The following is an 11,950-nucleotide window of genomic DNA, read 5'->3' as shown; positions in this document are numbered from 1 at the left end:
TTCTCTACATATTCAGCAAAACCTTTCAATTACCAAAACAGCCTGGAAGACCAGAGACAGAGTTTGAGAATAGAGAAAAATCCTGACCAAGACTAAATTTGAGTAAGGAATGAATGCGTGTGGTGTTGCCTGACTTGAATGCCCAAGTGCTACCTTTCCCCATTCACTCTGGGAGGCAGCCCTGGAAGGAGGGCTGCAAAATGGGTGATACAAACCTCTCACTGTGGGGTTTGGACTTTGCACCTCTGTGGCTCAAAAACTTGGCTAGTCACGAGACATGGGCATCCCTGCTCTGTTTTTAAGACAGCATTTGTATTTCTTTGATGGAGCCTGTTGACATGTGAGCCAACAGCTCACACATCATTAAAGATACTAGGTGGAGACCTTTGTAGGGTTGTAGTTTGGGGCAGTAGAAGAAAACTTGTTTTTGCATAGTTTAAGAGTTTCTCCCGTTCCCTTAAATTAGCAACTGTTCCTTGTGTGAGAATGTTTTATACCTAAGGTTGTCTATACTGGCTAAAGAAGGAAATGTATTCTGTCTTCTTGTGTATAAATTCAATATTAATGTAATTGTTTTTAATTGCTAGCTACAGTTTACTTCTGTAATGTACTACTCAAAAAGTAGTAATGTTTATGTTTTACTGAAACAATTGTTTCAGTAATTGTTTTCCAAAACTTGAAAAAACACATTCAGCCCTAACTCTAGATTTCTACAGTAAGGCTGCTGTTAAATAATATGGAGTAAGAAAACCCACAATGTTTAAGAACAGTCTTTAAAATCCTTTAGTTTTATTAAAAAAGTCCTCAATAAGTCTGTTAGAAAAAGAATAATAATTTGTAATGTAACCTCAGACTTCACCTAATAGCAGTGTCCATAGATTACTCAGATTGTAGAAATTTCTAACCAAGAATGTAGTTTACAAAGACAGGAGCTTGAGAGATGATGCTGGACACTTCAGTTACCACTTTACAATGATGGTGATGATGGTATTGGAGACGCTGACAATCTCAGCTAAAACTCAGCTGAAGTTATTCACAGCTGTCCCAAATGCATTCGTGTGAGGGTGTTCTGAAGGGATTGTGTAATACTCCAGGTCTGAACAGTGCAGTGTCTTGCTGTTAACTCTGATAATGCTCTCTGTACTGTGGCAATGCAAAATACTGGATGTTCTCAAAACAGCCTAGGAAGGCTCGTCAGCCAGGTCACGTTGATCAAAGTACCTAGGAATGAAGTGGAATATGGTAAGAAACCTCCAATGCAATATATACCTGACTTCAAGTTGTCCGACCCATTGCTTTCTAGCTCTTCTTTTAGTGTTTCTATCATAATTATGGCTTCATGGTTCAGGGGGCTCATCTGAAGACAGGAATAAGCTTACTTTGTTCTTAGGTGTATCTTAAATCCTTTCAGCTAAGTATATTTGCTGCATTGGCCCAGGGTACTTTTATTTACTTTCACTTTTAAAAGGGTTTAGGTTAGTACAAATAATCATGCATTTATGCTGGACATAGATTACTGGTTGAGGTGTATAAGTTGCATTACCTACTAACTAAGCAGATTATCAAGTTCAGAGCTGATATTTGTTCTTCATTCTTGCTCTCCTGGAAAAGAGAAATATTACAGCAATTCTTTCGTTAGCTGTGTCAAATAGAGAAGCTGTTACAAGACATGCTATGTGTATTTGTAGTCTTCCCTACATTCTCAAGCAAACTTTAGACATGAAAAATTAATTATTAAGACTTCTGAAAAGTGATCCTCCTAACCTGCTAAATTCACCAAGTCCTCTGTGCAGTTATATTAAATCTTACCTCCAGTGCCCTGACTTCTGAACATCGTCTCGCCAGCTGTCGAATAAGGGAGTGAGCTTCAGGTAGCAAAGGTTTTTCAAGGCATGCCAACAGTGCATATAGCCATCTACCCTGTGAGGATTCAAATAACAGAGTTTGAATTCTAAGCGTTTCCTTGAAGATTCAAGCAATTCATGTTATATAGAGCAGGACTGAAGTGTATGTCTCAAAACTGCATTGAAGTGTTATATGCAATAATTAAATTTTCAAAACCACATTAGACACTACATGGTAGAGAGTTCTGTGTCTCTAGATAAGATTCTTGTGAGCCCTACTCCTGGGTTTCCTAGCATTTTTTTTAATGCTGGCTAAGATAGAAATTATTACAGCTGATGCTATTATAGTCTGAAAGAAGGATTATTTTAATAATATCTTAACTATTACTTGGCTATTAATGTTTAACTTCACAATCTGTGAAAAAAACATTCTTGAAGACAGAATGCATGAATTCAGATCTTTTTGGAATTAGTGGTTAGATCTGCTTTAAGATTTGCACCACTGTGAAAAGATGTCCTTTGAGTTTTACATCTCTGAATTCTACTGCATTCTTACAAACCTAATTTCTGGTACCAGTCTAACTTCATAATTTAATCACAGTGTCTAGTGGCCTTCATTCTCGGACCTAACCTAAAAGTCATTGTGCACATTCTCTGCCACATACATACTGGTTAAAAAGAAAACAGTCTTCTACAAGGAAGGACAGAACATGAAAGGTCTTTAAGTGACTGAAAAAAACCAGTGAAATTACGCTAAGCATCATGTAATTTTTCATTACTCTTTTTCTTTGTGGTACTGAAGGAATGAGAAGCATCCACCAAGGTCTTCTGTAGATACGGTGCCCTTACACTGCTGGTCAATCTAGTTGTGGCCAAATGCAGCCTGTCAATCAGGAGTTCTTAGGTTTGATTTGTCACCACATGAATGCAGCTAAGCCTTCTGGTCTGTGCTTAATGTGGAAAAATTAAATGTGTCTTTGTAAGCACACTGTAATGTGCCTCCAAACTAAACTGGAGGTATTGGTAAATAATGTGCAGCACCCTGACAGAACCAAAGCAGCTGGGATCTCTCCTCTCCTAAAGCTTGATGTTCACTGAGCTCGTGGCTGAAGTTATGGGGTGAGTGATACAAAGGGAGGGATACAGAGGGAGTTTGGGTAGTACTTTTTATGTCTGTATCTGTTAAGTTTTGTAATTTTAGCCTTCCTAAAACAAATGTGAATACTCATTTTAGTATCTAATCAAGAAAGTTTTGAAAGTAACAATATGATACAACCATCTAGAGAACTCTTTAGAAAATTAAAATAATTTAATAGAAAACTGCAAACAATTTATTCTTTGTTTAATGCATTCATGTGCAAGTAGTTAGAATAAATTAAAAATTACCAGTTCTGGAGTAAATTTTTTCTCTCCAAACCAGCTTATCAGGTATTCTAAGACACTGGTTACTGTTGCCTTCAAAAGAGGAACAGAAAGAGACAATATAGTATCTGCAATGTTTTGTTTTGCTGCTCTCCTACCTGAAGGATTTATTATATAAAAAGTATTTCTACTCCACAGTATTTATTCCAGTTTGAAGTTACATGTAAGGGTAAAGTAAGTGTTAAAGTACCACATTTGGAAAGAACTTTGTATGAAATGAATTAATTGTGTTAATGAAAAGTTATGGGTAAGTAGCTACAGATTAGGAAAGAAGCATCACACTGACCGGTTGGTTGGTTGCGTATAATGGTGGCAAGTGGTAAATGTAGTAAAGGAAAGATAAGTGTGATTCTTCTAGCCTTGCAATGTACATAAAAGTTCACAATCAAATGGAAGAACTGCACTTAAAACACTGAGAAATTTAAAAACATTGTAAAGCAACTATTGGGTATTCAGCAAAAATTCAAACGTTAAATGGGCTATAGAGAAACTACACAACAAAATACTTTCAGAACTAGTCATGAAAAATCTTTGCTTGTAAAGTTATTTGTAACTGAATGTGAGATAACGAATACATTCCTTCTGAGTGTATAGTTAATAGAATTTGTAATAAACAAATGCCTACTCTAGGCAAAGAAAATTAGGTAAGCCTTCTGCTACAGAACATGAGACATAATGATTTAGGCAATGTCACTATATGATTCTAAGAGGTAGGCTTACCTGATTCATCCTGCTTACAATACTTAGCAAAGGGGGAAAGCCCACCTGAAAAAAAGCAAGTTGGAAAATGCAAACATTATCACAAACATCTTTGTTCTAATTTAGAACATACTAAGATTTTAATTTGATGTTCAGACAATGGTAGTGATTTGAAAGTCTGTTCTGAGCTTTGAAATTTATTAAAAAAGTATCTTCAAGAAAGTTGAAGGTCCAGTGAAGTATCAGAGCACCTTGCGTCTACTGTTACTTGTTAAAGTTTTGGTTTGACAAAATGACATAGTAAAGAACATATTTGTAGGGTATCTGCATATCACTATGCAACAAAACACTAAAGCAGACTATGAAGAAAGCTTCCATTCTGTTCAGTGAGAACAAAGTAATGACTTTAGCTGATAAGAGGTGAAGGAAGTCTTCAAATTTTGACTGAAAACATTGACTCAATTCCTGCTTCACTTGGTTTCTGCATAAGAAGAATGTACACTGGCACTTTCTGGGCTCACCAGAGCTTATTTTCTACTTGGCACAAAGTGGTAATAAACAGTAAGATTGTTTCTGGCAGTTAGTCTAGAAAATAGCTGCTGAAAACTAACTAGAAGTCCTATACTCACCTTCAAGTAATCAATTCCTAAATTTTCATTATCAGATAGTGCATCTATTTCTGAGTATACTCTTTCCCCGAGACAGAACTTCTTCCAGCCTTCCTCATCCTCTGATTTTGGCTGAAGTAAATAAAAATAAATGAAAACTTTGTAATACTGTGTCTTGAAGACACTGGAGAAAATACTTAAATTGTTGCATGCAACTATAAAGCAAGATTAATTGTGGATTCAATAACTGGGAAAACAAACCACAGAGCAGTGTTATGAATTCTACTCACCATAGTAACATTGCTGTCCAAATGTTGTGACCGCCAGTGATTCCTGTGCTTGTTCAGGCTCTGAGTAATTAAAACAAAGTCAAATCCCAGTTTAACTCTGCAGATATTTTATCCTAGCCACAAATGTATGAAAAGTAAATTTTATGACTTTCTATAAATCAGTAGAATATGTATATGTAGCCAGCACAACTGGCTAAATAATTCCCATGCCTCTTAGCAGAAATGGAATTAAGAATCTCATGCTGGGATTTTGGAAGTAATGTTAAAGCTGAAGGCATTTTGAAGTCTATTACAGAAGGTTAAGCTGACGTAGTAAGCTTTAACAGTCTTCTAGACTTAAGATTGTTAGAACAATCTTAAGAAAAAACCCACTTTGATTTAATCCAAAAGCACACATAAAGCCAATATCCTGTTTCCTAACAGTGGTCTGTATCTGTATCAGAGGTCTACAGAATTGTATGAAGAAGGCAAGTGTGCTTTCTTAGCACATTTCTTCTACCTGGCTAGACAAACTGGCCTGCTTAACAGTTACTTGTAGAGAGCTGTAAATGTTCTGTAGCAGAAGGAATTTGTCTCCCACTCTGGTTGTTCCTGTAGCTGTACAAAAGACCACTAAAAATGCTCAAAGTAATAGCAGCTGATATAGTGGTTGAACAAGTGAATTCTGATGCTCTTTTTAAAATACTTTTTAGGATAGTCTCATATTTTACAGTGTTAATTCTGGCACAGATAAGACAATTGATTTGAGCATAAAAGAAATACCTATTCAGTGAATAAGCCTTTAGATGTCAGTCTCCTTAGTTCTGTTAAAACCTTAGACTAAGCCTAATATACAGAATGCAGTGTGATCCCTCACAGAAAGAGGGGTAGCTCAGTTACTGTTTACAATGTAGATGCAGTAGTACAGATCTCCTCCTTCACTAAATTTTCCTCCCTGCAAAAGACATGGTACATGAGCTCCTGCAGAGTTCAGTGCTAGTGACGAGCTTGTGGCTGGTCACACCTCAGTACCTGAGGTACTCCTACAATGCAGCATCAATGCACTGTAAACATGCTGTCTGCAGCACTGGAGTCACAAATGACCTCCACCTACATTTTATTATATTTTCCATTTCACTCTGTTTGAACTGTGCATAGAGAATAGAAGAATCATAGAGTTGGGTTGGAAGGGACCTTCACAGGCCATCTAGTCCAACCCCTCTTCCATTGGCAGGGACATCTTAACTAGATCAGGCTCAGAACCGCATCCAATCTGACCTTTAGTGTTTTGAGAGATGGGGCATCCATCCCTCTCTGGGCAACCTGTGCCAGTGTTTCACCACCCTCATTGTAAAAAAATTCTTCCTTATATCTAATCCAAATCAACCCTCCTTCAGTTTAAAACTTTAGTAAAGCTTAGCTGAACTTAGAACCTTTACCCTTTGAGACTGCTTAATTTTCTATTCTTCTTCTGTTACTTCGAGCAGGGTGCAAATGTATCAGGAAAGATTAAAGTCTGTGCTAACTCTACAACCTTACAAATATGTTTTACCAAATCAGTATGCCTCCTCATAATGGATTGCCACATCTGTCAACAGGTCCCTAAATTGACTGTATGAAGGGACTTTATGAATCTCCTGATGGGTTAGAATCCACTTGGTTCTTAGTTCATGTTGAGTTCTGCAGAACATTTCCTGCTAGCACTGTGTTTTAATATAACTGCATAACATTACAGGGGTTTTTGTCCTTCCTCAACTACACCATAGCATTTAACCTAAATACAGACATATTTTTGTTGAAGGAGGATTTCTTAAATGTGACTCTCAAGAGTTTTATCAGAGGTTTAAAAGCCACACAGTATATGCTCAATTAGCTTTCAAGAACTTAAAACTCTTGCCTATAAACATCTATCCTGCTACAAAATCACAACACTTCTATACTAGATATCAAGTTATCCCCTGTAAAGCACAGAAATGTTCTATCCAGACAGTGCAAGACTCCTCACAGACTATCTTGTACCTGACGAACAGCTGAGAAATTGGCCACTTGCTGCTGCTGCCACTTGAGCGTTGGAGAGTATCCTTCAGGAGCAGGCTGACATCCAGAAATCTGAGAAAACACTGGCAATAATTATAATGTAAAGAGAGCTTTATAAGAAGAATCCTTAAGAACAAGAGAATCAGTAAATGTTTACTGTCAGGTAAATAATATCCTTGAAATCTTCATCTAAGAAAAGTAATTTCATGACCATATCCAAGGCCAAGTTAAGATTTTGGTTTAGAGAAATTTTGTTTGACTCTTCTCGTATGTACATGAGGAGGAAAACTAAGTGTTCAAAATACATTATCGAAGAATTACTTAATGTCTTCCTTTCAGCAATTGTTCTGCTTTAATCTCCCCGCTCATAAAAAACAGGACACTGTTTCCTTATCTGTGACAGATACTATCAATCTTAGGCATTCTGCCTGTCAAGATAGTAAGGTGAGGAAGACAGAAGACCATAAAACCATCTAGAAAATTAAGTTTGATAGTTAGGTAGATATAACCTCTTTAAAGATTATCATGAAAGGGTTATTAAACAAAATCTTTCTACAAGTGTTTAAGAATGTCACTACACACAGATGAGACAGATGAAGAGAATGGCTACAGAAGTTGCAAGGTCAGATCAGTATTAGAAACTTTCTCTGAGAAATCTAATAGTGAAATTTCAGATTACATCATTGTCATTGGAGAAAGGCAAACTATTTGAAAATAGATTAAAAATCAAGCTGGCAAGGCAATGCAACAACGGAAAAATCTGCTTCAACAGATTCGTTGGAAAAGTAAGGAGAAGTTCTAATAAAATATTCTTCCCAAAAGGAAAGAAGTGGTGCTAGAATTTCATCTAACTTTAGTAAAGCTTAGCTGTACTTACTATGGTTATGCTAGATATAGACTTAAACCCAAAGACAGGTATGGATATATTTTTCTTCTAAAATATATGCAGGTTTTATGATTAAATAATTGTAAAATTTAATGCAACATTTGACTTCCTCAGACAGTAAAATAGTCTGTTGCATATTGAATAGTATGGGGATTATCAGTTTAATCCGTTAGTAAGACTGCTGTTACCCAGCAGTTGAGCAGGGGTTTCTTCAAACACAGACATTTAATTCTGTAGATGCTTTTAGAATCTAGCAGTGCTATTTAGTTATGCCAATGACCCCCCCAAATTAATACAAACATCATTATAGTAGCATCTTCCCCCTTTTTTTTTCCTCTTAAAACACGTAAAAGCTCTCAAGCTTACCGAAATGTTTACTGTCGGCTTCTTTTTCAATTTTCTGGGATCTATTTGCGCCACGACCACGTCAGGACATCGAGCTGCTTCAATCCTACAAAACAGAATCAAGTGGGCTGCATTTTTTCTTTCCTGTAACAGGTTGATACATACCGGATGTCTTTGAAATACTCATAAAAGCATGGAAGGACCAATCAAGATCATTGAGTCGAACTCCAGGACAGCCCAGAAATCACAGCCTGTACTCCAGGGCGCTGTCCAAATGTTTCTCGAACTCTGTCATGCCTGGTTCTGTGATTACTGCGCTGGGGAGCCTGTTCCAATGCTCAACCACCTCTGGGTGAAGAACCTTTTCCTGATATGCAGCCCAAACCTCCCCTGACACGGCTCCATGTCGTTTCCTCGATTCGTGTCGCCGGTCATGAGAGGGAAGAGATCGGTACCCGCCCCTCCTGCAGGTGTGTAAAACACCGATTATGCCGGCGAAGGGCAGCTCCCCACGGCCGCCCTGGCGCGCCCGGACACGGAGCCCGGCCCCGGCAGCACCGGCTGCCGCGCCGCTCCTGCGGAGAGGTGACGGGCCCGGCCCCGACCCCGGCCCGTCCGCGCCACCACTCACTGGACACGCTTCAGATACTCCTGGGGCGTCCTGGGAGGCACGGTGGGGTCGAAGTCCTCAGCCAGGTCACAGTCGCCCACGGGCAGCAGCCGCGGCATCAGCTCCTCCATGCCCGGCTCCATGGCCGCGCCGCCCCGGCGGCAGAGCCCGCCCGGTGCCGCTGCTCTCGCGAGAGCGGCGGGGCGGGCCCGGCCGGGGCGGCGGTGCTGCCGCGGGGCCTTCGGGGCGGGCCGGCCTCGCTCGGGAGCCTCGGCCGTGCGCGCTGATGGGTCACGGTCTGCTCCGGGCGTCTTGGGCGCCCTGGAAACCACCGGAGGGGAATAAAGGAAATACAGCCAAAGAGCAGTGGGAGAAAGGGGTTTGCCAATTCACTGCCCATCAAACTAGGCCTATTTTTGTGGTGAATAGGTGTAAACCTTTAATAACGTCCTTCATTAGGCTCTGTGCCATTATTCTAATACACTATAGTTTTTGCCAAAGGTTCTTTAAAGCTCACCCATTAGTATACTCTTATTTTACCTGTGAACACCCAGTATTCATAATTGTCCCTTCCTTGAAATGCTTTGAGATCTGTGGTTAAAGTCAGTTACATAGAAGTTAACGATTATAAATTTACACAGAGTTCCCTTTCTGGAAGGGTCAAGGCCTGAGTTGCTGTTATGTGAGTTTTTCTGAGGACTATAATGTGGGAGCATCCTCATGGCAGAAAGCAAGGTAGCATTTGCAGAAAGGGGCATCGTTTCCCGGGTAAAATAAAAAGCAGAAGGATGATGCTGTAATTGTTTACATTGTGTATTATGAAATTCCTGTTACACAAAATGTCCATCAGTATATTACCTCTCCAATTAGTTCTGCATGCAAAGTCTATTTAGATCTAATATTTCAGAGTAGTTTTAGATACTTCTGACATAAGTTAAAAAAAAAATCAAAATTTTTTTTAAATCCCCTGCAAGTCTGTATTTCAGTAGTTCTAAATAAACATCTACCTTAACTCCTCCTCTCCAATGGCTTTTGTTTGTTTTAAGGTGTTTCCAAAAGCACCGACGTGTACCAGGGAGTTTTTTTTCTCAAACCCGGATCTAACATCCTAGTTGAGTATGCAGCAATTGCAGTCACCACTAAAATAAAACTTCCTACTTAAGCCCACAGTGCTAACTCTGGGAAGGCTGATGATCAAGACAAAAACTTTGGTGAGTCCAGCTATATAAAGTTCTTTTCTAATACTTTAGTAATATTCAGAACTTATTTTTCCTATGTGTTGTAAAGTCCAGAACTATGAACTAAAAGAGAATCCACTGATATAAATCCACTTTAAATATACTTTCTATCTTTAGATTACTTTTTCTGGAACTTCCCATTGATACTTGTTAAGCAAAGCAACATATTTTTAATTATTGCAGATAGTCTTCCACAGGTAATAAAATTGTTCCTAACACGTCTTACCAACAATGCTGATGCAATGGCTAGCAAATATGACTCAGTGGAGAAAGAGGAAAGTGAAACTGGAAATGCATATATTTTTCCTCAACTGCTTAGGCATAAAGGAAGAGTACTTTTCCAAAGAAAGAGTGACCTGCATTAATGGATATGCCCCATTGGCTAAAAAAAACCAAAACAAAACAAAGTAACACATAAATTCTGCATTATGAAAAGTTAAAATGCTTTCAAGTCTACATTCTAGATATGAATATGGGGAGCTAACAAAATGTTTTCTTATAATGAGTAAATGAGTTTACATCTATTTTCTACTTCTTTTCTTTCTCCTTGATTTTCTCTGTCATTCACACTATCATAACAGCTGCATGACTTTTCTTCAAGTTTAGAGCATTGAATTATTATGTAATGAAATATGTGCTGATGATTAATTAAAAATACTGAATATATTTTATTTGTAGTAAACTTTCAGAGTAGTATACTTTGCTGTTTTCCCTTCTTGCCCTTTGAGTGTCTTTAATTGTCAGCTGCCTCTTTTTCCCTTATTTATAGAGTTCATCCTGCAGTTTAGACTTCATGTCTTGCCTATTTTGTAGGTAATTTTCTGAAAATGTTTCACAAGGTACTTGAATGCTTTTGAAATTACAACACTGAGCCACTTTCTGTGCATCTGTTTGAAGTTCGAAGTGTTGTGGGGTCTGGGGGTTGGTCTATTTTTTTCTTCTTTTCTTTTGAGTTCAGAGTGAGGATGGTACACGTCATTGGCAAGCTCTTGCTTAATTCTCCCACAAATGGCAGTGAGATTTGTGGATGAGAAAATTTAAAATCCCTCCGGTAAATTCTGCTGTTGCTTAACTGTTCATGATTTTAGTCTGAAGAGGACTGGTAAACCAGACTGGAGATGCTAATGGCAAAGAAATTCTATCATAATCACATTTGACATAGAAGAAAAGAGGATAAGGTTGTTTTAGTAATTTGTGTTTGCTTGGTGGTCACAGAATGTTTTCCGAGTTGCAATGAGGGAGGGAGGATATGGTAGCCAATCAGCAGAACGTTTTTCAGTCCTTCTCCATGTCTGGATTAATTGCACTAAGACATCTCAGGAAAGACGGAGGTTACTGTTCTGGCCTTTCATGACAAGCTTGTTAAAAACAACTCCTGAAACTGACGAGTCCCTATAACTTGAGTTTGGGGATAAAAAATTGACCACACTAACAAGATAAAGGATTGTTTCTGGCTAAAACCCTCAGGAATATAATTTCAATGTATTTTTTTTCTCCCAGGCACTCAGAAGAAACATGTAAACAATATTCCAGATTAAAAAGTTGCCATAAGTACACATGGTGGAAGATGGGAACAGGCAGGGTGAGCTCAAGGACTGCCGGAAGCCCGGCTCTTTCGATCCCGAGGAATTCCGTGCCGGCCAGAGCAGCAGCAGCCAGAGCAGCGCAGCCACCGGCGGGGCCGCAGGCAGCCCCGGTACCGCGGGCACAGGCGCAGCACCGGGGAGCCGAGCGCTGCCGGCGGGGAGAGACGGTGAAACTGCCCCCGGTGGTCGGGGTGCCTTTTTTCCTGAATGGATTTGGGATCGAGGTGCAGACGACCGACCTTCAGAAGAAAGACGAACAGAGTAGCGAACACACACACGCGATCAGGAGCTGGCAAGGCGGCGAAGCGACCGTCAGAGCCGTGAGACGGCTGACGCCGGCCCCGCTGCAGCGGCCGGGGTGGCCGGGGAGGCCGGCGGGCTGGCCCGGGGGCGGGGGAGCGGCGGA

General features: G+C 39.6%; 1 protein-coding gene across 1 annotated transcript; it reads right to left on the bottom strand.

Moving 5' to 3' along the window:
* Window positions 1–769: 769 nt before the first annotated feature.
* Window positions 770–8,922, bottom strand: GEMIN2 (gem nuclear organelle associated protein 2). Its single transcript, XM_054635678.2, has 10 exons — window positions 8,742–8,922; window positions 8,132–8,216; window positions 6,862–6,951; window positions 4,864–4,923; window positions 4,595–4,705; window positions 3,987–4,031; window positions 3,231–3,299; window positions 1,810–1,920; window positions 1,544–1,602; window positions 770–1,221 (listed from the first exon to the last, which is right to left on the bottom strand). Exons 1-10 carry the CDS (start codon window positions 8,861–8,863, stop codon window positions 1,182–1,184), a joined length of 792 nt encoding a protein of 263 aa, XP_054491653.1. The 5' UTR covers window positions 8,864–8,922; the 3' UTR covers window positions 770–1,181.
* Window positions 8,923–11,950: the final 3,028 nt, after the last annotated feature.

Source organism: Agelaius phoeniceus, chromosome 6, assembly GCF_051311805.1.
Source record: "Agelaius phoeniceus isolate bAgePho1 chromosome 6, bAgePho1.hap1, whole genome shotgun sequence".
Lineage (NCBI taxonomy): Eukaryota > Metazoa > Chordata > Aves > Passeriformes > Icteridae > Agelaius > Agelaius phoeniceus.
This window is presented reverse-complemented; position numbering and strand designations above follow the sequence as displayed.